Genomic DNA, 26152 nt, shown 5'->3' on the forward strand with positions numbered 1-26152 from the left:
TAGTGACAAACCTGGGTAAGTTAAACCAGAGTAAGTGGCAAACCTCCTACAAGAGCCCTAAGGTATTGTTTTTTAAGGGGAATGAAGCCATAGAGCTCTTCTATTAGGTTTACCACTTACTTGGAATACCCCCCGGTTCTATGGGCTGCCATAGACTTCAATGGCGGAAGCGTAATAATAGGGAAGAAAACATAGAATCACTATGGGTTGCCTCGCAGCTTCGCCCCCAAATAATACAATAGCTAAATTTAACAGTAAACAATTTTAAAAGTTGGTAAGACTACACCAAGGAGAACAGCAATAATAAACAATGTCAATCAATAGCCCAATGAAAACAAATAAATACTATAATATACAAATGCTAATGGAGAATGTAGAGCAAAGGTGCCTCAGAGCAGTGAAAAGCATCTGCCATACACAGAAGAATTTCACAACGCCTTTGAGATCATGGTTTCATTTTTATTTTTATTCAAACAGTTTACATTGTATTTAATTTACTCAACTTACAAAAAGAAAAAGAAAAGAGAGCATGATTCAACATAAAAAGGAGATCCCACCATGTTCTAAATTAGAAATGGGAATCTCATCCTTTGATAAGACATTTAAATAGTCTGAGGAAAAAAAACAATTCTAAAATGCCATGCCTAAATCATGTACCTTCCATTTTCATGTCCAAATACCCTCCCTCCCAAAAAAAGGTTTATGTACAACATGGACAATAGACCCAAAAAAGTTTGAAATCACCTATGTGATGTTAGACATTTTTAATGTGTGAGCTAGCCTCACAGTTCTTCACATTAACTACTGAACATGTTACACACTACTGACAGCACACTCTAATGAATTAACACAAGGAAGGCCCTGCTTGCAGCATCTTCTGTTCTGTTCTTCCTGGGCCCACGCAGTTCGATCATCATCAACATCGTTGTCATCTTCATCTTCATCATCTCATGTCAGCAGTCCTCCATCTCTGAGGGATTGTGGACAGTCAGTGCTCCGACTGCCCCTGTGACTCAAGTGCTCCAGAGGGGTTGGGAGAGGGTCATGAGAACTGGATCTGCTGCACACCTTGGATCTGCAGAGGAGATGGGATCAATTAGGTCCACGTAAATCACCATATGGTTTATATATGGAGACACTGGAGGACACCTCACAGTGAAGGTAAACCACAAGAACCTAAATCAATTTGCAACTTCAGAACTGTTAAAACCACCAGTTACCATACTAATGTCTTGTAATGACAAAGGCTTAAGAGTTAGAAGCACATTTCAGCATAAGTGAACGACACGCCAATCAAACGCTCCACATTTAGGCACAGACATGAGTGTGCCATCACTTGCCGCGCACATCAGCGCTGAATTTTTTTACTGAGAAGCATTGGATACACAATGGGTTTTACTGAGTGTGCCGACATAATAGAACTGAACGGTAATCTACACAGTGGCGACGCAAAGTTCGACACAGGTGTGCTGGGTTGTATTGGAATCTAGTGTAATGAAACGTTGAAAGTGGAATGCGCCTCACTCATGTCTGTGCCAATGTGCTAAGGCCTTTATGTTACATTAAATTAAGCTGACACTTTTTAAGCACAGCAACTCTAAACATGGTAAACAATTAAGGTACAGTACGATAAGTTAAAGTTAGTGCATCTGTGAATGCTACTGCCACACAGTCACGTGTCAGTTCATGTTAGGATTTTCCCAAATAGTGTCCAATCTCACCTGCTGATAGGAGGTGGTGTAGACCATGACGTTCTGCTGCTGGCCATCTGCTGTAATAATTCCTGCTGGCAATTGATTGGCTGAAATATGGAAAGCAATCTTAAGTTTTACTTTCTTTTCTTTATGCATTTTAAATCGAAAGCACAGCATGAAACAGGAATGGCCACTGGTTTTTTCCCCTCCTGTGGCTTTCAACTCACCAAAGCTTTCCTCTGTAAGATCATCACCCAGGCCTTCGGGGACAGACACTCCTGCGATGCCCTTTTCTCCCTTCATGGCCTAAGGAACAAAGAGGAACTGGCATGAGCTCTTTGTGTGGGGTAGGATGAAAAGACATTCTTTCATGGAGACAGCTGCTGCACAGATACATTAAGGATGTCACTCCAACCAAACCACAGCAACTTACATATTCATGTAAAGTTCAGAACTGACAAGTCTTTAAATGACTGGCCTGAAAACCATAACCTTTCACCACTCTGGTTTGTTATGGACAGGAGGCACCCATTTCCTGGGCTGTGCTTGTCTTTGTACTTTCAAATACATTTCTCACGAATACACACATCTTATGCATGCCTGTTCTACATTTAATCATGTAGAACGTTTGTGTGTGTGGCTTGATGGTGTTATAAGCCCCCAACGTCATCTTCCAGGCAGCGCTGCCACCGTTGACTTGGAGGCACCTAATCCTAACCCCAACCCTAACCTTAACCTTAACCCATGCCTAACCCTAGTGCCTTCCAGGCAGTGCAGCCTTGAAGACAACGTTGGGGTCTTAAAACACCAGGAAAGGTGTGTGTGTGTGTGTGTGTGTGTGTGTGTGTCTCTGTGTGCATTAGCATGTACAATGGTGAGCAGTCATCTGATTCTCATACCTCTCTGAACTTCTGCAGGTAGAGTTTGAGGGGCTCCACATACATGTCAAAGCCCAGAGTGGACATGGCGAACAGGATGTCCTCGCCGTTGATGGTCTTGCGCTTCTCTTGGTGGCAGCGCTCGCTGGCCTCGGATGTGATGAAGCTGATGAACTCACTCACACACTCCTGGACACACTCCTTGGCATCTTTTGCGATCTGTTTTCCAAGTGACAAAGATTATGGGGTGAGTGACTGATTTATGGGCACAGACAGACAACTTAATATAACATCCTTGGCATCCTAAGACAATCTTGCAAAGGCAACCACTGCTCAACCACTCATTCACTCAATTATAGGCCACACAAAGCAAGTCAACAGGAGACTTACTTTTCCAGTCTGTGGAACTGCATTTTTCATGATGCGTGCCACGTTCGCGATAGGGAGGTAGATGTCTTGTTCACGTAGGTGATCTTTACTGCCATTTCCATCCTCGTGATCATTCAGTCCATCGTCACCATCATCTTGAAATGGAAATTAGTCCACAAATATTTGAGATTGAGGAATTGAAATTAACTGATAACTAAGTGCTGTATATAAATAGTAAACATGATTGAGGTAAATAGTAATTTATAGACATTGTGTGCATACATTCAGTGATGCGTATAAGGTTTCCAATCATTTCGGTGGAACTTCATTACATTAGACTTACAATGATGATGAGGCATCTCATTAGATTTGACAATGCAGAGTTGGTAGGCGCTTACAAAACACTGTGCCCGAGGGAGGTTATCCTGGAGCAATGTAACGTTGCAATAAAATTTTGCTAGTATGTAGTGAAATTAAAAGTGATAGGTTGAACCTTACCATCCTGGGACTGAAGCACGTAGCCACCAGCCATGTACTCTCCCGATATACCCAACTGAGAGGTATCGGTGGTTGAACTATCTCCGTCCATCTAAACAAAAACGGAGAAAATACTAGCTTTAAGTTATATAGTCATATGGTGGTGTTTGACGTGATGTTGCCCGTTAACAATCCACCTTATTTTACTTTCCAATTAATAGCATAATGCCTGGTACAAATATAGTCGGCTTCCTGGTATTTTGGCGGATTTCTCAAAACATAACGTTAGCAGCTGGCTATCCTAGGCTACCTTCCCGCTGTGGTTAGGATTAGAACACTTGTTAGCATTAGCTAGAAATGGAAGGCTAGCTTGTTGTAGTAAACACTGGGGTAATGCAGTTTTATAATGGGAAGCTAAATAATGCTGCATTCATGTTCATTTTTTGTTTCATCAAACAACTCTTCTAAGCTCTGTGACTTTGTCGATAGCTATGAACAGATCACATGATATCCAGAGGTCTTCGCTATTTGTAGTCAGACAAAGGTATAACGTACCTAGCAAGCTACTAAATTGGCTAGTACCTAGCTAACTGCTGTTAGCGGGTCCAGCTGACGCACAAGTCTCAACAAAGGGCAGTGGTCTTTAGAGAAAGAGCTAACGATAACTAGCAATATACCCTAATCATTTATCCAAGAACAGTTAAGTCCCTGTGTCAGAGTCAAGGTGATATAGTATACTATATGCAACTTGGTAGTTGCCGTTTAACCACTGAAACATCACCCTGTGAGTTTTCCCACGCTTGTTTTTACAAAGAAATCACTAGCTAGAGAGTAGAGACAGAAAGCACAAAGCGGCCTGGTGATGGTAGTGAAATGCCAGCACCGCGGACACGACTTTTTAGATGTGCCACAGACATGATTTTCAAAGCTTCCTGCACTCAAACCCTCATTCTAACCGACAACAAATAAAAATCAGTCAGAGACGGACATTTCCATTCGAGCTAACGAGAAATTGGTTAGCAATCATTGGCCGGAGCCAGATACAAACCTGCAATGAAGCCCTGGTTGGTTACCTTCTCAAAACGGCCGTTTGGTTGGACAGAAAATGGCTGCGAAAGAACCAGTCCCAGCGCGGAGCTCGGCGACCTAACAGCAGTGCCCTCCTACACTCGCTAGGGGGCAGATATAGTTCCCATCCCCCCGGACTTGTCATATGATAAGTAGGCAGTTCCTCTTAAGTGATTAGACTGGATCTCCTTTGTGATACCCACCACCAGTGGTTTAACTAAACACTGAGAACGAATGTCCTTGTCAGTGAAAAAAAACATAGTTAGTAGTAGTAACCAGGCTTTAGGGGTAGGCTAACTTATTTAGTAACCCTGTAACGTCACCCTGAAGCCTCGTTCTGACGTTCTGACACGTGCCAGGTTGTCCGTCTTGCACTACAACAGTGCAAAACGTGTCAAGACTTTTGGCTAGAACTTTTAACACATTTCCACTAGAGATTCTTTTCATATCAGTTGGTCAACAAGTTGGCATTGGCCATCGACTCGACTGTGTGGCTGCGTTGCGACAATGTCAGTAAATTTAGCAGGAAACCCAAGGTCCTCGACAACACAAGTTAAAAAGTAGCCCACTGTTACATAATTACAAGTGAGGCATGCATCCGTCTGTGGTAGAAATGTCTGAAGCAGTTTTGTCAGTGTAGTCCGGCAGATGTCGTTGTCGGTTTGGCCAACTTAACTCAAGGAATTTGAGTAGGCTACCTAAAGTTCAGATGGTCATTTTGTAAACCCAGAATTGTTCTCCCGTGCGCCTAGACCGAACCATTTGCAGGGGCATGACTTTCATAGTTCAGATAACCGGGGTAGATCCAGATGGTGCATTTCAGTGATTGTGTGTAGTGCTGTAGTGTGGACTACTGAAGTTTTCCAGTGTATCCGATTGCAAAATATGTTAGCCTACTGGTTTAAACTGGATAGGAATCGAGGGGAGTGTCAAAGTCTAGCTTTGGCTTGAAACAAATAAAAACTAACGCTCTGCTGATCTGAGTATCTTTAGCGTATATACAGTAGGCCTACGAAGACTTAGGTCAGAATCTGGTGAGAGTCCTTTCTTTCATATATAGGCCTACGTTTTAATGGGTCATCAGGTTTAGTCATGAATATGGAATTTCTTCACTTTATGCAAGTTTTGCCAATGTAATGTTTTTAGATTGTATTTGTCACTTGTAAAAGATGCTTCTGGAACCAACCTGTCAGCGAATGCAATCCTGCAGAAGTGGCTATAACATGCCAAAATAACTGGTATAGGCTAGGGCTAGGCTATTTGATGTAGAGAAAGCTTACAGTCATTGGAATAGTTTTTTTTATACAGTTTATGATAAATAGTAGCCTAACTGGATGTATTTGGTGAAAGGGCCTGGTGCTCAAGCTACGTGTGTCTGTGTTGGAGTTTTCTCATAGACTCTTGAATGTCCCTCTGGGGATCAATAAAGTATCTATCTAGACTTTAATATGCCATTGTACAATTTGACTACACTACTTCACCTCAGTGGATTAGCCAACAAAGCTGATATGATGACATACTATAAAATGTCTGCACGCTTGATTAATATATCTGCCTATTCCTTCACTTTCAGAGCAAGCAAAAAGAGCCACAACAATGCCAAACGGTCACAAAGGCCCGACTCAGTCAGACCATCATGACTGTCACCATGCTGGGGAGTATGATTACAATCTGCTCGTTGTTGGAGGAGGGTCAGCAGGCCTTGGTGTGGCCAAGGTGCCGCTTGCTTAACATCACAATATACATCTGACGCTGCCAGTTGCTCAATTGTTTTTCTAATTTGTTTTTAAAATAGCTGACACATTGATATACTGTCACACTTTTACATCGTAGTTGTAAAGTCGTAGGAGCTGCTAATAGGCCTATTACTCTGGTTCATGAACTGAGACATACTGCTGTGTGTGTGTGTGTGTGTGTGTGTGTGAATGTGTATGTGTATGTGAGTGTGTCAAAGAAGGACTTTTAGATAGTACTTGTTGTATTGTTTGTAGCATTAGGCATTATATCTGACATACACAATAACAAATTGATTAGGTCGATTAATTTTTCTCTCTCTACTATTGATAAAATGTAGACAAAGAATGGAACATAATCAGTAGCCTAGGACTGCCCCTTGTGGTTAGATGTGGTTTTGCCATCATTATTGCTGGTGTGACCATGGCAGCTTGGTATATTAAAAGGATACATCCGTAATGCTTATCCAATACACTTTTTGTGAAATGAAGTGAATAGCACAGTGTGATGTCATTGGATATTGAACTCAAATATCAAATATCTGGCCTGTCACCAGAATTGCAGACTGTACAGTAACTGAAACTACATATATTGTTTTGATTTCATTTAATTTGTATCCAAAATGTCTGTCTCTTGCCAGCCATCTCACTATCTCTATGTTTCCTCCTCTCCTCAATAGGAGGCAGCTATTCTAGGTCAGAAGGTACTACTACTTGACTTTATGACCCTATCTCCTAAAGGATCCACGTGGAGTGAGTGCTGGAGTTTGCTTTCTCTCTTTTTCAGAAACACGAGAAGTACAGTAGATGGCCTGGTCCTGAGATATTCAGTGATGCATAAATATTAACCTCCAGGGCTTAAAGTTCTCAGGCACTGTGTCTGATTTAAGGCGTGGGCCAGGCTGTTTAAGAATTAATAATGCATATACCGGCAAAAATGACTGGTAGGGAGACAGGCAGGGAGATCTTCCTTGCTTTGAGCTCTGAACCTCTAATAATAATCAGTGTTACTATTTGTTATCAATTTGTCTACCAATATATCATACCTTATCTTTGCCATACACCAGCAACCTCCTTGATTTCCTCCATTACATCTACCTGTTTCCTTCCTCGGGTGCCCCAGATGTCAGCAGCTGTGGTGTGAGTGTCCTTAAGAAGCTGATGCACCAGGCTGCCTCCATAGGCCAGACCTTGAAGGACTCGGCTGCCTATGGTTGGAGACTCCAACATCCTGGTAAGTTGGGAATGAGGTTGGGTTTTCGGATGAAACTGTATTGGTAATGTCCACTTAGTGTTCTTGATTGTCTTGGTTACTGTAGGTATACAGTATGACTGTGTTTGTGTATAGCCGTTTATGAACAGTATGTGTTTGTCCAGAAACATTGCTATTGACTGATATTGATATACACACACTTATACATAGAATGTGTGTGTCTTCTGTGACCATTCTGTGCTACTCTGTGTGTGTGTGTGTTTATGTGTGTATGTGTGTGTGTGTCCTCCGCAGTGTCTCATAGCTGGCCTGAGTTGACAGATGCCCTACAGCAGAGAGTGAAGGCTCTGAGCTTTGAGCTTAGGCATGAGCTGCGGAAGCGTGGCATCACCTACATGCACGCTCACGCAGCACTCCTGGACCCCCACACTGTACAGGTCAGCCTCATCATCACGACTCATATCACCCTCTCCTCTGATTGGTCAGATTGTCTCAGGCGTCCAAATGTCATTGGCTGACGCTGTAATCACCAACAGGCAACGGATGCGAAAGGGGATCAGACAAGTCACACTGCAGAAACCATTGTGGTCACCACAGGAGACAGGCCACACTACCCAGATCTCCCTGGAGCCAAAGAGCATTGCATCACCTGGTGAGCAACCTCAGAGGCTGTGGCTGAATTGTAATTGTAGTTGTTGTTGTTGTTGGTGGTGGTCTAGTGGTTGAGATCTGGGGGGTATTCCATCAACCTCGCTAAAGGCCAAACCTGGCTTATTTCGATAAGTCTCGCTAATTTTAGTGAGAATTCCGTTCCATTAATGAGGTTAACGTGAATCCCAGCTTGGTAACCATGGGAATTTATGCCACAGAACTAACCTGCTCCGTAGCAGGTTAACTTTCAAGCTAAATTAAGCTGTGTTGCAAAAAAAAACAATCAGTCGGAAAACAAGTCCAAAAAGATGGTTCCTTCAACCTGTGCTCTCGTCACCTAGCCTACAACTTCAAAAATAGAAGTAGGCCTATAGAAATGTTTTTTCCGACAGTGCACCAAGCATGAATTTACACATTCACTAGCTCCAAAGAATTCATGAAGATTATACGATTAAAAATGTTTTAACTTCACATGCGTGTGGTTCTAGGAATCGTGCTACTCTACGTCACTTACGTTCGGTGGTGGTGTAACGTGCAACGAGATGGCATTGCAAAAGAATAACTTTCTTGCGTGTTCGCAGGTTCGCTTCCCATACGAAGTATTAAGGCTACATTGTTTATCACCTTGATAATGCCATTTTTAGTTATAATCTTTGATGAAAGACATATGTCTACTGCTGATAAAGGGTCATGCACATTTGGTAGGCTGTCCAGTGACAGCTTTGCCAGTGGGCTATAATATATTTGATGCAAGCCAAAGGATAATTATTCTGTAGCCTAGGCAGCTAATAATTAAAACTGTTTCATGTGTCGACGATTGTTCATGAATGTTAAATCAACTGCGTGCTACACAGATTAAATACTAGGCATAAATTGAATTGAAACCCAGATAGCAAAATTAGTATGGCTCAGATTTGGCCCAAAACTGGCTTGCCATTTTGGTAAAGCTCTGGGTGGATGTATGGGCCCTAAATGGCCCAAATTTGGCATGCCAAAATCAACCAAAAGTAGGCCAAAGCTCACCCAAAACCAATTTTGGATTTCCAAACTATAGCCTTAAAAGTCCCAAAAAGAATCCTAAACCCCCATAATCCAGCCAAAATGTATCCATAACTGACCCTAAATGATACCATAATTGTGCCAAATGTTTGCTTTTACATAGAAATGATGCATTATTTATTTAACTTTTCTATTTAATTCAGCTGTCTGTATGACTTTATTGCTGGTAATTTAATGGTTATAGTCTAGGTTCACTATATACTTAATACTAGGTTCACTATATACTTAATACTAGGTTCACTATATACTTAATACACTATATACTTAAATGATGTGTATGTATCTGTAAAAAAAAAAAACACAGGAAAATGAAATACATTTCATTATGCTTTATTATATGTTTTGGGTGCTGGATGGCTGGGGTGCTGGGCGGCTGGGGTGCTGGATGGCTGGGTGGGCCTTGTGGCTGGGTAGCTGAGCGGCTGGGTGCTGGGGTGTTGGATGGCTGGGTGCCTTGTGGCTGGGTAGCTGGGCGGTTGGGTGCTGGATGGCTGGGTAGCTGTGCAACTGGGTGGCTGGGTAGCTGGATGGCTGGGTGCCTTGTGGCTGGGTAGCTGGGTGCTGGGTAGCTGGTGGCTGGGTAGCTAGGTAGCCCGGTGCTGGGTGGCTGGGTGCTGGATGACTGGGTGCTGGATGGCTGGGTAGCTGTGCAACTGGGGAGAACAAAACAGAAACAGAAAACAACCGGAAACCATGATTAGTCAAGTCAAGTCAAGTCAAGTTTATTTATATAGCACATTTCATACACAGAGGTCATTCAATGTGCTTTACATAAACAAAACCAAACGATAATAACAAATAAAAGCATAGAAGGGCAATATAGTCAAAGAATAGTTAAAAGGTAAAGATCATAATAAAAAGAAAACATAAAACACAAGGTAAAATCATTTAAAAATAAAGAATAATTAGTAAGCAAAAACAAAGGCAAAAGTAGTAAAAAAAAGTAATAAAAGACAAAGTAGAATAATTATCGAGGCAGATTCAGAATTTGTAACTTGGCACAGTTAGCAGAAAGCGTCTGAGAACAGTTTGGTCTTAAGTCTTGGCTACAGTTGGGACCTTTTAATGTCATCGAAAGTTGGTTCCACAGCTGAGCCGCATAGCAGCTAAAAAGCTGCTTCACCATGTTTAGTTCTAACTGTAGGTTTTACTAGCAGGTTTTCACCTGGGACCTGAGAGGGGACGAGAAGGTGTGTACTGCTGAAGCATGTCTGACAAGTATTTAGGTCCTGCTCCATTTACTGATTTATAAACAAGCAATAGTGCTTTAAAGTCAATTCTGTGACTTACTGGAAGCCAGTGCAAGGACTTAAGAATTGGAGTAATGTGGTCAGTTCCTTTAGTCTTTGTTAGAGTCCTAGCTGCTGCATTTTGTATCACCTGAAGCTGTTTAATAGTCTTTTTAGGAAGGCCTGTGAACAGTCCATTGCAGTAATCAACCCTGCTGGAGATAAATGCATGAATGAGTTTTTCTAAGTCATGTTTTGACATCAGCCCTCTGAGTTTGACAATATTTTTTGAGGTGGTAAAAGCTGATTTAGTTATCGCTTTCATGTGGCTGTTGAAATTTAGATCACTGTCAATTAATACACCAAGATTTTTAACAGTATCCTTTGCCTTCAAATCTTTTGTGTCAAGGAGAGTGGCAACCCTAAGTCTTTCCTCATTTTTACCAAATATAATTACTTCAGTTTTTTTTCTTTGTTCAGCTGAAGAAAATTTTTGAGACATCCAGGTGTTGATTTGTTCTATACACTGACACATAGATTCAAGAGGACCATAGTTGTTTGGTGATAGAGCTAAGTAAATTTGTGTGTCATCTGCATAGCTATGATATGAAATCAAATTATTTTGAATGATTTGTCCAAGTGGGAGCATATAGAGGTTGAATAATAGTGGCCCCAAGATCGAACCCTGGGGAACACCACAGGTCAAGGGCGTTGGTGTTGAGGTACAGTTTCGATGGCAACAAAGAAGCTCCTTTCTTGTAGATATGATTTTAGCCAGCTGATAACTATGCCTGTAAATCCAACCCAGTGTTCTAGTCTGTGTAGTAAAATATTGTGATCAACAGTGTCAAATGCTGCACTAAGGTCCAGTAGCACTAGGACTGATGTTTTACCTGAATCTGTGTTGAGGCGTATGTCATTGGAAACTTTAATGAGAGCTGTTTCAGTGCTGTGATTTGCCGAAAACCAGACTGAAAGTAATCAAAATACCCATTTGATGTTAGGAAGGTGGTTAATTGATTAAAGACTACTTTTTCAATAATTTTGCCAATAAAAGGTAGATTGGATATGGGCCTGTAATTGTTTAGCATGGAGGCATCCAGGTTATTCTTCTTGAGAAGTGGCTTTACAACAGCTGTTTTCAGTGACTTAGGAAAAGTGCTAGACAGCAATGATACATTTACAATTTGAAGGACATCCGCTATGAGGTGAAAAACAGTTTTGAAGAAATTGGTAGGCAGAGTGTCTAAGACACACATGTGGAAGGGCTGAGATTCTGTACCGTTTTTTCAAGTGTTTAAGTAGTCTATCAAGCTGAACTCTGACATCAAGTTTAGTTTCCCTCTGTTTGTTGCTGGAAGTTCAGGTTGTTGAATTTGTAATTGAGCAGATATGTTGAGTCTGATTTTGTCAATTTTACCTTTAAAAAAAGATGAAAACTCATTGCATTTATTAGTTGAGAGAAGTTCAGGGCTAATTGTGAGGGGGGGATTTGTTAACTTATCAACAGTTGAAAATAGAATCTGAGTGTTATTTGAACTTCTATTGATAATGTTAGAAAAGAAAGACTGTCTTGCTTTGCATATTTCAGAGTTATATGTCTGGGAGCATCTCTTTATGGATTTCATAGTGGATCTGAAGTTTGTATTTACGCCATTTTCTTTCAGTCTTCCTACACTCTCTTTTTAGAAGTTTAACTGCTGGATTTTGCCTCCATGGTGCTTTCTGTTTGTCCTTAACTTTCTTGAATTGTAATGGAGCAATGTCATCCATAATGTTTGCCATTTTTGCATTAAAGTGATCAAATAAGTCTTCAGAGTCTGACAGTTGACTTGGCTTTAGTGAAAGTGCTTGCTCAAAGAGAGCACTTGTCTGATCATTTATGATTCTCCTTTTACCATCATAGCTGTGTTTTGAGTGTGTGGGGACATAGACACATCAAAGAACACGCAAAAAATGATCAGATAAGGCCAGGTCTTTAACAGCTGTAGAGACATCGAGACCCTTTGTGATAACAAGGTCGAGGGTATGGCCGAGAGAGTGTGTTGGCCCCTGTACATGCTGTGTTAGGGAGAAAGTATCGATTAGTGCAATGAATTCCTTGGCATAATTGTTTTCAGGATTATCCACATGCAAGTTTAGATCCCCTGATATAATAAGACAGTCATACTCTATGCAAACAACTGATAGCAGTTCACCTAGCTCTTCAAGAAAAACTTTAGCTGAATGTTTTGGAGGCCTGTAAATTGTCAGTAATAAAATCTGAGGAGAAGACTGATTAGTTTAACAGCAGTAGGGGGGGGGGTTACAAAAACAACGTTTTAGGGGCATGATCTAGAGCAGTGGTCCCCAAACCCTCATTTTGGGTGGCCCCCCAAAACATATCTGTGGTATATAGCATCTGGCCCGCACAAGAGTATGACATTGCCAAACTATAACCTCCGTAATTTCCCCCATTCATTCTCTATGGCGAGTCTTAACAGTACACGTGTAATACTATTTTGTTTTGTCGCTGTTTCGCGTTTACCATTGAAAACGGAATGAAATGTAGGCTTACCTGCAAACAATGTAAAGAGGCCTATGCTGACTGCATCAGTGCTCAAAGTATTCTAAAAGTTTATCAATTAATTGTTAATAACTAACTTCTATTCAAGTCATATTTCTGGGACTTCCTGGGATAATTATTTCTATTTTTTATTCACTCAAATGTTCATCCAAATTCACACTGCACAAAGTTCTTATCAGGTGAGTGAAAGTTAGAATGGTGGTCATTTCAGATGTTTTTGCCAGCACTTCATAAAACTCTCATAGTTTGATTATTAAATTATTTGTAGGATATTGCTTGTCCAACTTGAGCTGTGTATGCAAAGACACAGAGTTCAGAGTTCACACATTTTAGATAAAATATACTTTTGGGACTCCCTGCTAATACTTTTGTGAATGCTAAAGTCTTTTTTTATTAGTATTATTTCATTTGAGCTACATTTTACATGGCATGATGGCAATATAAACACAGCTAACAATGGTATTAAATTGCAGTAGCCTATGATTAAATGTAATGGAATATTCAACTAAGGTAGACTGTTGTTGTTCACAGCACTAAGCTATTTAAGGTTACTGATATACTCTGAGTCTCTGGCCCTTTGTTAGAGCCAGGCATAGTGAGCTGGCCCTCGGAAGAAAAAGTTTGGGGACCACTGATCTAGTGTCTTTGTTTGTGCCTCTTAACAGACACAAAATGCAATTAAAATTTCCGTGCAACATGAACAGGGCCTTACGTGACAACAAGATGCGTTTTTAACTCATACATTGCGGGGAAATAAACTGCAAGTTTAGTCGCGAAGTTGCTATGACCTCCGTGATCAAGTCTTCTAGGCTTTTGGTAAAGCGACCGATGGGAAATTGGGAAAATAGGTTGGTGACAGTACAATCTTTGAATTTAAACGATTTCTTCGCAATGTATGAGATGAAAACGCATCTTGTTGTCACATAATGGCCAATTTGAATTGCATTTTGTGTCTGTTAAGAGGCACAAATGCACACATTCCCCACAAAACTGGCAAGATAGCTAACTTAACTGGGAGCTCCCCGCTAACCCTGGCTATCGGCTCAATTAACGCTACCTCGTTAAACCACAACATGTTTCGTATTAGGCAGGTATTTGCTAATTCTTGTTCTTATTATCTAATCCTTATTAACCATAACAGGCTACCAGAACTGCAGGAATACCGTCGTGGGAACTAGCATCTTAACGTTAACAGTATCATGGGAACTAACCTTCTATCGATAACTGTCTCACATTAAAGGGTACAATCACAGCAAATCCAATGTTATTTGCTGTGATTTTTCTAATTTTTCTCTCGATTTTCTCTCTATTTTTCTATTTTTTCTCTCGATGTTAAATTTGAAAATCCTGTAGATGGCGCTTGCCTATCGAACAGAAATCGTCTAGTATTGTCTTAATTTTATGACATATATCGTCTTTTCGTCAATCTACTGTTTTGGTCTACTTTTCTACCTCGGGCATGAGCAGAGATGAAGCTGAACTAAACCTCGCTTGAATAAACGACGCCAAGATGCCAATAACTTGAGTTAATGGAACGGCTTCAGCCCCAAGTGAAAGTCTACGCTAGTTCAAGCCAGGCTATTTCTGTTAAGCGCCGCCTTCATTAGCGAGGTTGATGGAATACCCCCCTGGGGCCTGTTGCACAAAAGCAGAATTAAGACATCCGGGATAAGTTACTGAGCTGTGCTCAATGAATCCAAAACAAGAGCGTACAGGCTTAATTGGTTGCACAACGAGCAAGCCAGGATGAGCAGACACGGATTCATCAAGCCAGGTGAAACCTATCCTGGATAAGTGCGCGCTCACGGCTCCCTCAAATAGACCCTGCCACCGATCACAGATTCACTAGGCCCTTTCACACTGGCGAAATCGCCGTGATTTTATGTACCAGAATCACGGAACGACTGTCCCTTTCACATAGACCGGGGCGGAACGGCGGGACAAAGTGTCTCGCCAAATTTACTACCAAGCCCCCTAGACATTTTGCCGAGTTTTTTCGTTCCGGCACCAGTGTGAATGGGTCAAGGTGGAAAGGGGAATCTGAATGGCATTTCGATGCTATGTCCAGCCCACCACAGGAGATTGCAAAAAAATCTAACTGATCAAAAGCAGCAATAGCAGAGACAGCACATTATGTCAATCTATACATTCACAGAGTCTCCAGTCATTCAATGCCTGCTAGAGTTGACTGTAGCTTGGAATGCAATCAGTTCCCATAATAGGCTATCCTAAAATCCAGCGAAACAACAAAGCATGAACTCATGAGCGTCTGTCTGCCCTATATGTATATCCTCTGATTGTAATGCTTACAGATATCTAGGCGATATTTGTAACATTTGTTTTGTATTTGGCCTGTTATAAAATCATGTAGACCTATTGAACAGTTTAAACACATTAGGAACCGCAAAGTTGGAGACATGCATAAAGACATTGCTGCAAATTTAAAACCGGATTACTCTGGAATGGCTAACTGTACAGGGGCATGCTTTACACCTTTGTGTTCGGTAAGGTCTGCTGTTTATTCTGATATATGGTTTGTCATGTGTTGAGGTAAAGTTCGCGAAGTATTCCACCAAGATTAATGGGTAGGGAGACGGGCGCAAAAAATATGATTAAATTAAAGTTACTTTTCTCGCGAACCGTTTACCACAACAACTAACCACTAACATCGTTTAAAAGCTGAGAAAAAGCTCTTTCTTGTGATACATGTGATGTCTGTGATAATAGGCTTCGCAAGTAGTTCAGCAAATTGGGGTGGGACAGAATACCTATACAGAGCAGCAGCTCTGGCCATATCGGCTCTGGCTCACATGATGTAGGCCTACTGCTTTAAATGCATTATCGCTTCACTACCCAACACACGAACAAGAAAGAAAAGAAAATGTTCTTATGTTGCGATTAGGCTTGGGAATCGGTTCCAGGTATCGGTAAGGAACCGGTTCCAAATGTTCCGATCCATCGGAATCGTACACATCCAAACGTTAGCGATTCCGCTAACGATTCCAATACAAAGCTTTGTTTTACAAATGTACACTTTTTTAGAAATTTATTTAAAGTATTCAACTTCTGTATTGTTATTGCACACTTGAAATTCATTCTCTAAAACCACTTTAAATTAGACATTCAAAGCCAACAACTCTCAAAGCCGTCCTATAAGTGTTCAGCAAATGGTACAGGAATCGATATGGGAATCGATAAGGAATCGCATCGACAAGCAGACTCAACAATGCCATCGATATCGATAATTTCTTAACGATGCCCATCCCTAGTCGCGATTTCCGATAGGCCCCAGGCCTAGAGAAAAGACAGCTATGGTAACCTAACAATTAGGATTTGCTTTGCCTACACAGCTGTTTGTGTGTCCCAAACTTTGAGACGATCCATACTCGCATTAACTGAATCTTATCAACCCACTGCGATGTTCCAAACAGAGTGACAGGATGCAATGCCTAATAATCTCACTGCCTTCGGCATAACTGCTAGGCCTACTTCTAAACACCTGAAAAATATTAAGCTGCTGTTTTCTTTTCATGACGAGCACTAGGCCTACGCTTAAATGATTTATGACTGAATGGAACGTTGCGTTTTTAAGAACTGCTTATCACGTCGTGTGACAAAGTTTACACCAATCATCATCTTCTAATGTATCCTTATGTTGAGATGTCCATTCTCTTTGCCCTAGGCTATCATTTTTGCGCGAAGCATGTTTCAATTACAGTTTTTTTCAATCGCTAACAAGCGCGTACTCACACCTAAAAAACACAATTGGCCAAATGGATCCTTTTCTTCTCAAAAACACATTTTGTTAAATATATACTAACTCATCATTTCAAAACAGAAAACATATTTCTCTGCACACACTCCCTTTACCAAAACACTGGAAATCTGACTCAAAATGAAATTATTCTGTCAAAGAATAACACTTGTTTTCACTTCACAAGGTACATGCAGTCAATCAAAGTACACCAGGTTTCAAAATACTGACTATTGTTGACATTACAAAAACTGCATAGACTTTTATGTTTCAGATTTACAGGTATTTGCATGCAAAACATGCTCTATCCACAAATTTCTTGGTTGGGAACTGTATGTCCACATAATGTTCACATTCAAAAGCATTCCAGTAAAAAGCAAATCGGTTTTTTTCCATTTACTGTTTACTACAGGAGGTAGTAGGTACAGTAGAAATACTGTTTACAGTAGGCCTATGATAGAAAAGAACAATTTTTACAGTATTGCTTACAGTGAACAAAATATCCATGAAACACACAAGAGCATTCTGAACAAAAAACAACAGCAAAAAGCCCAGATAAAAAGGGGGGAACTAAAAAAGCACAAAATTACTGTATCTAATCTCTGCGATCTTCAAAGTTAGGCCACATGTTTTCATCAACATCGCATATTATCCAAGGCGATGCACCTGAGATAAAACCATTAGCAGAAGCAGAGCAGAAGCAGAGGTTTTGATAGTGTATCTAAGGTTTGGAATATTGTGTTTGCTATTGTGGGATGTTGTGTGTTAACATTCGTAAATACTACAAAAACAATCCATAGTTTTGTTGGGAGGTATAGCTTGTCTGTTAAGAAAATGTAAGCATTGCGGAAATGTGTTCACTGACTGCATATTACATGTTTCAGAAATACTACCCATCCCTGGGAACAGGCAGATTACATCTTTATAGTTGGCCATATGATGACATACTTAGGTTAATACTGTATTTCACCAGTTAGGGCACCAAAATGGCCAGTAGCTGCACTGTGTAGCCTATCTTGACATGTCTTTAAGTTTTGGGTTACAACATACAGGTAGTGGGCTCTCTGTTGATTTTAATGAGTAGGCCTAAGCCTAAAGTTACAGCATTTCTATCACAATTGACCAGACTTTGACCTTTTGTCTTCTTTAAACAAAATTCTGGCTATGATTGTTCCTTGTATTGCATCATGAGCCATCACTGCACCTATTGCATTCTACTGTAGCCTTAAGCCTAGCTCAGTCATTATGTTGTACCACATCACCCTCCATTAGAAGTGCAATGAGCTACATTGAGCATAATCTGCATTTAGAATTCCAAATCCATATTTCTAGATATTTTGGTAAAAGTAACTTAAAAGTAATACAATAGTGTAATGCCTTACAATTCAGAGACAGTAATATTATAATGTAATGAATTACTTTGAAATGACAGTAATAAGTAATACATAATATATTACGATTTTGAAGTAACTTGCCCAACACTGATTAAACCACATGTCACTGTTTGACTAAATGAAAAATATAGGCTACTGAACATGCATGGAGATCGTCATAGTTGACAGAAATTACGATTTGTGCCAACATGTTGTAGAAACACAACCACAGCCTTTAGGCCTATTTGGTGCAAATCTTCTACATTGGTTATAGTCAGCGATTCACATTAACTGTAGGCTATCACCACAAGTGTATACTAAACGTTTTTGCCCAAGTAATACTTTGAAGTTCCTTTTGAGTCCAAACATGAATAGGTTTTCTTTAACCTGTGCTACACTTTTTCACCAAGTTGTGCTAAAAAATTGTAGGTACCCGGAGATTTTTATGTTGACAGACAAACCGCACTACAGTAGCCTACATGGTGCAGTAAATGGAAGCTCTTCAGAGCTGCGTGCAACTTACGCCTATGAAAACAAAATATTTATGGAATAAAATTAGACACCTCTGATTGCTGTTTACGGTTAAACTGCGATGATGTGAACACCAGCCAGCGGAGGGCACTTATATAGCCTAGGCTACCATGCATGGACTCGTAGGCTATATTTCCCCACAAACCAAGCGGCTGTTTGGACAAATCCACTTGAGGGTGGGGCAGGGGGGCGCGATCGTAACACACACTGAACCTGTCATGAAGAGGCCAAAATGATTGACCTGTCACCCCCCAATCCAAATGGATGCAACTGCATTTATAGGCTAAGCCTAGGTCTACATGACGGGCCGCAAATAGGCTAAATAACTTCCGGTTATCCCGGAGGTCACCGGCCCACATATGGACCGGCCGACCGGGCAAATGCCCGGTTGTACAGATTACCAGTCCGAGCCTGTGCTTGAGTCAACAGTATCAAGCGGACTTAAACTGCCATATCGTGGCGAAAAGTTGTAATAAAATTCACGCAGCTCCATGAGTCAAGGAAAGCGCGAATGAAGTAGCCACTTCTAAATGGGACCCACTACACAGTAGCTTAAGGTGTGTTGCTAAAGCAGCCATAATGAAATGAAGGTGTCATTGTTTGGATACTTCACACACACGTGCTTTTTAATTTCACAGACTACAACTACCAAGCTGGAATCAAAGCACATCGATTCTCACACCCTGCATGCACTTAAAACAAACAGGCGTCTCAGTCTCACGCATGTATAGGCAAAACTGTATCAGACCGGTGTAACGTTGGTAAATCTTCCATTGCACAGAATGATTTTTGTAGCACGTGCAACAAATGACAGTCGAAAGATACAATTACAGTGCTGCTATCAATTTGCTTGGTATAACCGCATTTATAGTTTTCTACAAATGCAATCAATCAAATTGGCCTCCATCACTCAACCAACGCTAACGGTAACATTACCTAGGTCCTTATTGATATTATAAGATTAACGTACCTGCAGTAAAAACCAAGCATGTCCGATAAACATCCTCAGATTTATTTCGGCTTCAAGAAGAAATGGGAATTACATTTCATGTGAACATCGTCCTATCCTTATTAGACGTTCTCTGCGGTAAACTACAGTCCTTGTAGGAAGCGTCCATTGTTTTTTCCAACCCACTTTTAACTTCCAACAAAATTACGTCTCACTGCAACGATGCGCCATCTAGTGGACAAACGACTACTTATCGCCAATACTGGAAATGCAGCCATGATGATGATGATGAATATTTATTTTGGCTTTCTTTTAATCCTACTGAATTTGTAATTATGTATCGGCTGTTCTAATACTGATAGTATGTGGGTGCCTGTGTGTGTGTGCATGTGTATATGTGTGCACCGCCATCTACAGGCCAATGAGTGTACAGTCACTAAATGTACACATAACCTAATTTTTTTTAGACCCCCCCATGGATGAAATTCTACGAAACTTGGCATACCCCCAGAGAATGCCAGGTCAATCATACACATAACATTTGGTGCAGTTCTGAACATCTTAACTGAAGATAGGGGCGATTAAAGCAGAATAATATTGCATTTTCATTTTTTACTGGGGGGGGGGGGGGGTGCAAATCACAAATGAGTGATTATGGGCCAGGTTGATGAGGGCCCTTGAGACCAACATACCATAAAAGATTCTTCATCCTCAGTGCCACGGTTCAGGTAGTTATTTAGAAAAAACTGCTTTTTTTGCGGTTCGGGGGGCCCAGCACGGGGAGGCCCCTCGGGGATTTAAACGAAATTTTTCCATAAAAGTCTAGTGGGGCTACATACCCACCAAATTTCATGTGCCCCGGTGGTTCGGTGTCCCGGGTATCGTTGACCAAAAATTCAGGAAGTAGATGACGGGGGAAAAAAAAAAAAACTTTGACAATCCCTATATGACCGCTTCGCTAGCGGCGGTCCGAAATAATAATCTTCTGACCCAACATCTTTAAATACTACTACTCTGACATCAATTGTTTGGTTCATCTGTGGGGCATTAAATACTGTAGTTGCTTTATAGAAATAACATCAAAATGCCTCCATAGAGGGGGGTGCTGTGACGCAACTGGGTACAGCACTCGTACCACATTTTGGGTCCAAATACCCATGGGGACCCAAAGTCCGACCCGGGTCATTTTCCCGATCCTGTCAAAATAAAGGCAAAGAGCCCAAAAATATACTTGTAAAATATGGCTCCATAGAAAATCCATAGTTCTAACTTCTGTCTCTGATCCTGAAGTGATGACCTCTTCTCCCTGCCGTACTCCCCCGGCCGGACCCTGGTGGTGGGGGGAACAGGAGAGGCGCTGGAGGCTGCTGGCTGGTTGTTTGGTCTGGGTCTGGATGTGAGCGTTATGCCGCAGTCCTCTGTGCCAGATGGCTACGACCAAAAGGTGGTCAGAAAGATAGAGGATCACATGTACGTGCAGGGGGTCAACTTCCTGTATGGCTCCATGCTCACAAAGGTTGATTTTTTGTTGCCTTTTTAAATAAAAATGGGATTTCTGGAAATGTTCTGTTATACTGAACGATTATTTTCACTCTCTTTCTTCCTCTGTGTGTGTGTGTGTCACAGGTAGAACAGATTGAGGCTGGCAGTCCAGGGAAACTGAGGGTCACAGCTCATTCTCCTGAACTGGGTGACATACATGTAGAAGACTTCAGCACTGTAAGTCATACTAAAGAATACTGACGAGAGCATAGCAGTGCATGGCCCTTGTAGCATCTCATCCTAATCTGTGTTCATGTGTACTCATACCCTGACAGGTACTCCTAGCCGTGGGCAGGGATGCCTGTACGCATAACATTGGCCTGGAGAGAGCTGGGGTGCAAGTCGACCAGAGGTAGGGGAAACTAGTGTGCTGGTCTTTTTTGGGATTTGTTTAAGGGCCATTTGGTCGTGGAGACAGTGGAAAGTAGAGGGAATGAGTGTGACTGAGATAGGGAGTGGGATCGAGACATGACCTCGGGCCAGATGTGAACCTGGTTCCTTGTCGCCTTGTTTGAATTCTCCCAGCGTGGATGCTCAGTCAGTGATCTGAGATGGGGTCCCTGCTAATAGACAGTAGATCTACACTGAAGACATTAATGCCATTAAACATTACTGCTCTTTTTTATATGTGTATGTGTGTGTGTGTGTGACTGTTACAAACTGACTGGCAGTGGACTAAGACTGGCAGGGCTACCAAAAGGAAAGTCTAAACAGCAGGAAAAATTCTGCTCCATATCAGCTGTGATAGCCAGCCTTGCTGTGTGGCGTAGGCGATGCACCTTTGAATGTCAAAGCTGTGTCATCTCTGGGGATATTTGAATCCTTTCTGTAAGAAATTTTATTGGCAGATTCAAATAAAGAAATCAAGTGTGTGTGTGTGTGTGTGTGTGTGTGTGTGTGTGTGTGTGTGTGTGTGTGTGTGTGTGCGTGCGTGTGTGTGTCCTGCAGAACAGGAAAGATAGTTGTGAGTGATGAAGACCGGACCAGCGTGTCGCACATCTATGCCATCGGAGCTGTACAGGATGGAAGGCTGGCTCATTCAGGCCTCTCCATGCAAGCTGGACGCCTGCTGGCTCAGAGGCTGTACGGAGGCAAAAACACTAAGGTGTGTGAGTGTGCATGCATCTGTGTGTGTGTATGGTGTACTTATGTGAGTGAGTTGTTTATGTTAAGAATTGAAGTTATGACTCGTTTGTGTATTTAACAAATACACAAACACAAATTGTCTGGAAATCATGGTGTAAATGTCGGGTTGTTGTTGTTGTTGTGTATTTGTAGTCTGCCCTTCTAATCCTTTCAATGAATCTCCTTTTAAAGAGAATCCCTTTTCAGAGAAAACTTTTCAGCCTAATAAATATTAGATTGCCCAATATGTAAATGCATGCATGGTGGCATATGATGTGCTGGTGATTTCAAACTTTTGAATATTAGTGATAATATTGAGATGGGTCGTTTATAGTCTGGCTATGAACTGGTATGAACACCACTTTTTGGACTCTGTGAATGGGAAACAAACAACTAGTGAATCAACATGTATGCTTTTAAACCATATGTGTGTGTGTGCCTACTCAAGGACTATGCCTTTAAACCGTTATACCTTGGGTTTAGGTTTAGGTTTGGGCCTGTTTCTACACCTTTTCTTTTAACAAGTTAAAGTGTTATTTCTTAAATCAGCTAACCATGTGGATATGATGTACAGTATTTGTTGTGATGAAGACCTTTCTGCTTCTCCTAGAGCGACTACTCCAGCGTTCCCACGGTGCTGTTCACACCCATGGAGTATGCAGCCTGCGGCCTTACTGAGGAGACCGCCTGCCAGAGGTTTGGAGAGACGAGCATAGAGGTAAACTCTCTCAAACACACACACACACACACACACACTCTCTTTATTCGCTAAGCCCTCCCAAGTATAAGTCATTTACTGTAAGTTACCATAGATGTAGTAACGTGAAGTGCTACAAACTGCCAGCACAAAAATGGTCAGATCCTCCAGTGTCTGTGAATTTTCATTTAATTTTTTCATCGCAACAGCTTCTCAGTGACTGTGAAATAATAGTAGAGTAAGAACAGTGAATAGTGATTTATTTAGTTTGTAGTTTTTAATAATTTAGTAATTTATATAGTTTATTTGTTTGTTTGTTGTTTGTTCGTATCCAACAGGTCTTCCACAGCAACTACTGGCCACAGGAGTGGACTCTGCCCAGGAGGAACAAGAATTCCTGCTATGCCAAAGTCATCTGTCACATCTCAGACAATGTAGGTCGCCGTTACATTAGTTTGTGTTGCCCAAGTAACAAACAGTTTGCCTTGTTTTAGTTTGATTATCAAAAAGAAGGCATAGGCTTGCTATACATTACACAAGGACTTCAAAGGTAGCATCAAGCTCAATTTGGCAGGAAAAGCAGTAGAGGTTGCACTCTGGCTGAAATAAAACTGAGAGAACTGCCATGCATACATCCTATACACATACAGTACATAGAACAAGATGCTATCTGTATTTGAGCTGCATGTTTCAGCCTGTCCTCTGTATGGGATCAGTGAGGGTGTAATGGTTAGTTCTGAGAGGGCATCCAAATAGAACCTGACACTCGTGAGTTTAGTTGAATCCTTCGTTTTAGAAGTTTATTTGTCACTTCTCAGCATACAAAACATTCTACAGTGCTGCTCACCATGGATGTTACCGATTGTGTCAAAAGAAGCTGAAACTCTTTCTACTCAAAACTCTATGCTTCCCCTGCTCACACATTTAGCTAGAGCAAACATATCAAATGAAAAGTCCTTGCACACTCTCAGTGCTACAAGGGCATGCTTCTGATTCCTCTCTGTGTGTGTCTCTCTCCTCTCTCTCTATAGCATCGTGTGCTCGGGGTTCATATCCTGGGCCCCAGCGCAGGTGAGATCATTCAGGGTTTCGCCACCGCCCTCAGGTGTGCCCTGACCAAAGAGCAGCTGGACGCCACAGTCGGCCTCCACCCTGTGTGTGCAGAGGTACGGGGCACACACACACTCACAAAATTCAGTCCAGTTTTATTAGCGTTAGGTAGTGCTGCAAAAAAGTAAATGGCCTACTAACCCAAATGTAACTTGTACCATGCCTTACTCTTCAGTTCAGTGCAGACAGGGATCTAAAATGAGTACCGGTAACTAAGCTCTACATGTAGGCTACCGTAAATATGTGTACATAGGCTACAGAATATGGTCCAGTATAACCTTTATTGAGGTAAAGTGAAGAGGACTCTTAGCCTAATATATTTCTCTCTCCCAAGGTGCTGACCAATTTGACACTCACCCAGCGAGAGACTGAGGCCATGCTTGTGCAGGGAAATTGCTGAGGTTAATGCCCTGCTGTCATTCAGTTTCCCATGGTAACATCTGGTTTTTTGACATTTGTTGCCATGGGAATAATGTGGACAGCAGGGAGATCCCTGTATGTGGTCCGGGTGTGGAGTGATGGACAGTGAGGCAGTTCTAAAACTGACCAATGATGTCCCAGCCTGGAGCCTGGAAACAGGTGGGCGGAGACTGATGAACTACTGCCATCCAACTAACATTTTTTCCCCAAGTTTAGTCACTTTGCTTTCCTACATCCAAGAATTGTCCCTGATGCAGTGAAGTGAAGTCAAGATATCGGTAGTCATTTCATGAATTCCATCTTTGCAGAGGAAAACACTGTGCATTTTTGTAATTAATTTGGTCTTCTGTTGTATTGGGTGACTTCTTGCTGTGATCGGCATTCATTCAAATTGCAGATGATAAGCTTTACTATTCTTATAGTGTATGTTTCAGCTAAGGAAACATGACTACTTCTGAAGTCAAATGTGAATTTGACACTAAAAGTTCCAAATTAGAGCCTGTTGCTAGGTTACTAAATTTTGATTGGTCGTCAAGAGAGAAGAGACATAGACAAGACCAGCGCTGTTCTAAAAGTTGAACAGATTTCAACTTTTAGTGCTCTGAAAAACACACAGCGCTTTCACAATGCATGATGAAAATAACAGTGGACTAACTATGGATAACTTAGGATAACTTGTAGACCATAAAGGTAAGAGTTCATTGTCCTATACGTTTAGCTATGTTCGCCATGTCCAGCTTCTAAATGTGATGTGGCTAACAGTAGTTTATGATGTGATATAATGTAAAAGCTTGCTAGGACAGACGCTCAATGAGTTCATGCTTTGTTTTATCGCTGGATTTTAGGATAGTCTATTATGGCAACCAATTGCATTCCGACTTAGTCAACTCTAGCAGGCGTTAAATGACTGGAAGCTTTGTGGATTTAAAGATTGTCGTAATGTGCTGTCTCTGCTATTGCTGCTTTTGATCAGTCAGATTTTAAATCTCCTGTAGTGGGTTGGACATATGTAGTGTCATCAAAATGCCCACCCACGTCCCCCCTTTCCGCCCTAACGTTTTCACACTGGTGCCGGAACTAATCGAATTTTCGGGAATTTTGGCAGTGTAAAAAGGCCTACACACACACACAGGTAGCCTACATCCCTTTTCTCCACACACCCCAATAATCTCCCCCCAACACACACACCAACCCCCCCAACGCACACACACCATTACACAATCCCCCACCCAAACACACAACAAATCTCCCCTCTCCACACACACACAGATACACACCCCATTACCCCCCCCCACACACACACACACACACACAGATACACACCCCATTACCCCCCACACACACACACACACACACAATATACCTTTTTAATTGCTACTTATACTTTTTTCTTGAACGTTGAACTGGGTCTTGAGCACAAGAATTTCATTACTTATAATTCCTTTTATGAATACATGACAATAAACTACTTGAACATGAAATGTATTTCTGCTAGGTCAACAGGGAGTGGGGGGAAAAAGGTCAACGTGCCAGATGCATGGCTCTAAAGGGTTATGTAGTCTCTTAATTAATCATAGGTATGTTTTGTGTGTAACATGCAATAAGCCGAATAGAGTGCCATCTCCTATTGGTTTGCTTACACCCTGGCTCTTTCAATGATGGATTTGCCAGGTGGAAAACAATACACACTACAGCAACCTGATGTGATCTTGAT

The 26152-nt window shown here is 41.4% G+C and overlaps 2 protein-coding genes across 4 annotated transcripts; one reads left to right on the forward strand and one right to left on the reverse strand.

The window, feature by feature from the left end:
* Positions 1 to 438: 438 nt before the first annotated feature.
* On the reverse strand, positions 439 to 4699 carry nfyba (nuclear transcription factor Y, beta a). Of its 3 annotated transcripts, none has more exons than XM_048267955.1 (7): positions 4492 to 4699; positions 3440 to 3530; positions 2963 to 3096; positions 2594 to 2791; positions 1922 to 2000; positions 1722 to 1801; positions 439 to 1075 (listed from the first exon to the last, which is right to left on the reverse strand). In XM_048267955.1, exons 2-7 carry the CDS (start codon positions 3528 to 3530, stop codon positions 1043 to 1045), a joined length of 615 nt encoding a protein of 204 aa, XP_048123912.1. In that variant the 5' UTR covers positions 4492 to 4699; the 3' UTR covers positions 439 to 1042. The 3 variants fall into 3 exon arrangements, with proteins under 3 accessions (XP_048123912.1, XP_048123910.1, XP_048123911.1); XM_048267953.1 differs by having other exon boundaries at positions 4467 to 4694; XM_048267954.1 differs by lacking the exon at positions 4492 to 4699 and adding an exon at positions 3974 to 4413.
* Positions 4700 to 5319: 620 nt separating this feature from the next.
* LOC125310471 (thioredoxin reductase 1, cytoplasmic-like) lies at positions 5320 to 25624 on the forward strand. The gene is made up of 14 exons (XM_048267932.1): positions 5320 to 5520; positions 6060 to 6202; positions 6900 to 6972; positions 7343 to 7453; positions 7727 to 7869; positions 7969 to 8084; positions 20835 to 21060; positions 21171 to 21263; positions 21362 to 21438; positions 22035 to 22191; positions 22822 to 22929; positions 23247 to 23342; positions 23940 to 24074; positions 24353 to 25624. The coding sequence occupies exons 2-14, from the start codon at positions 6083 to 6085 to the stop codon at positions 24416 to 24418; spliced, it is 1521 nt and encodes a 506-aa protein (XP_048123889.1). The 5' UTR covers positions 5320 to 5520; positions 6060 to 6082; the 3' UTR covers positions 24419 to 25624.
* The last annotated feature ends 528 nt before the right edge of the window (positions 25625 to 26152 follow it).

Source organism: Alosa alosa, chromosome 17, assembly GCF_017589495.1.
Source record: "Alosa alosa isolate M-15738 ecotype Scorff River chromosome 17, AALO_Geno_1.1, whole genome shotgun sequence".
Lineage (NCBI taxonomy): Eukaryota > Metazoa > Chordata > Actinopteri > Clupeiformes > Clupeidae > Alosa > Alosa alosa.

Coding starts and splice junctions, on each gene's coding strand:
- nfyba (XM_048267955.1), bottom strand. CDS start 3,530: ATGGACGGAGATAGTTCAACCACCGATACCTCTCAGTTGGGTATATCG. Junction 2,001..2,593: donor ACCTGCAGAAGTTCAGAGAG/GTATGAGAATCA, acceptor TTTGTTCCTTAG/GCCATGAAGGGAGAAAAGGG. Junction 1,802..1,921: donor TCTTACAGAGGAAAGCTTTG/GTGAGTTGAAAG, acceptor TCCATATTTCAG/CCAATCAATTGCCAGCAGGA.
- LOC125310471 (XM_048267932.1), top strand. CDS start 6,083: ATGCCAAACGGTCACAAAGGCCCGACTCAGTCAGACCATCATGACTGT. Junction 6,973..7,342: donor TCCTAAAGGATCCACGTGGA/GTGAGTGCTGGA, acceptor CGGGTGCCCCAG/ATGTCAGCAGCTGTGGTGTG. Junction 21,439..22,034: donor GGGGTGCAAGTCGACCAGAG/GTAGGGGAAACT, acceptor TGTGTCCTGCAG/AACAGGAAAGATAGTTGTGA.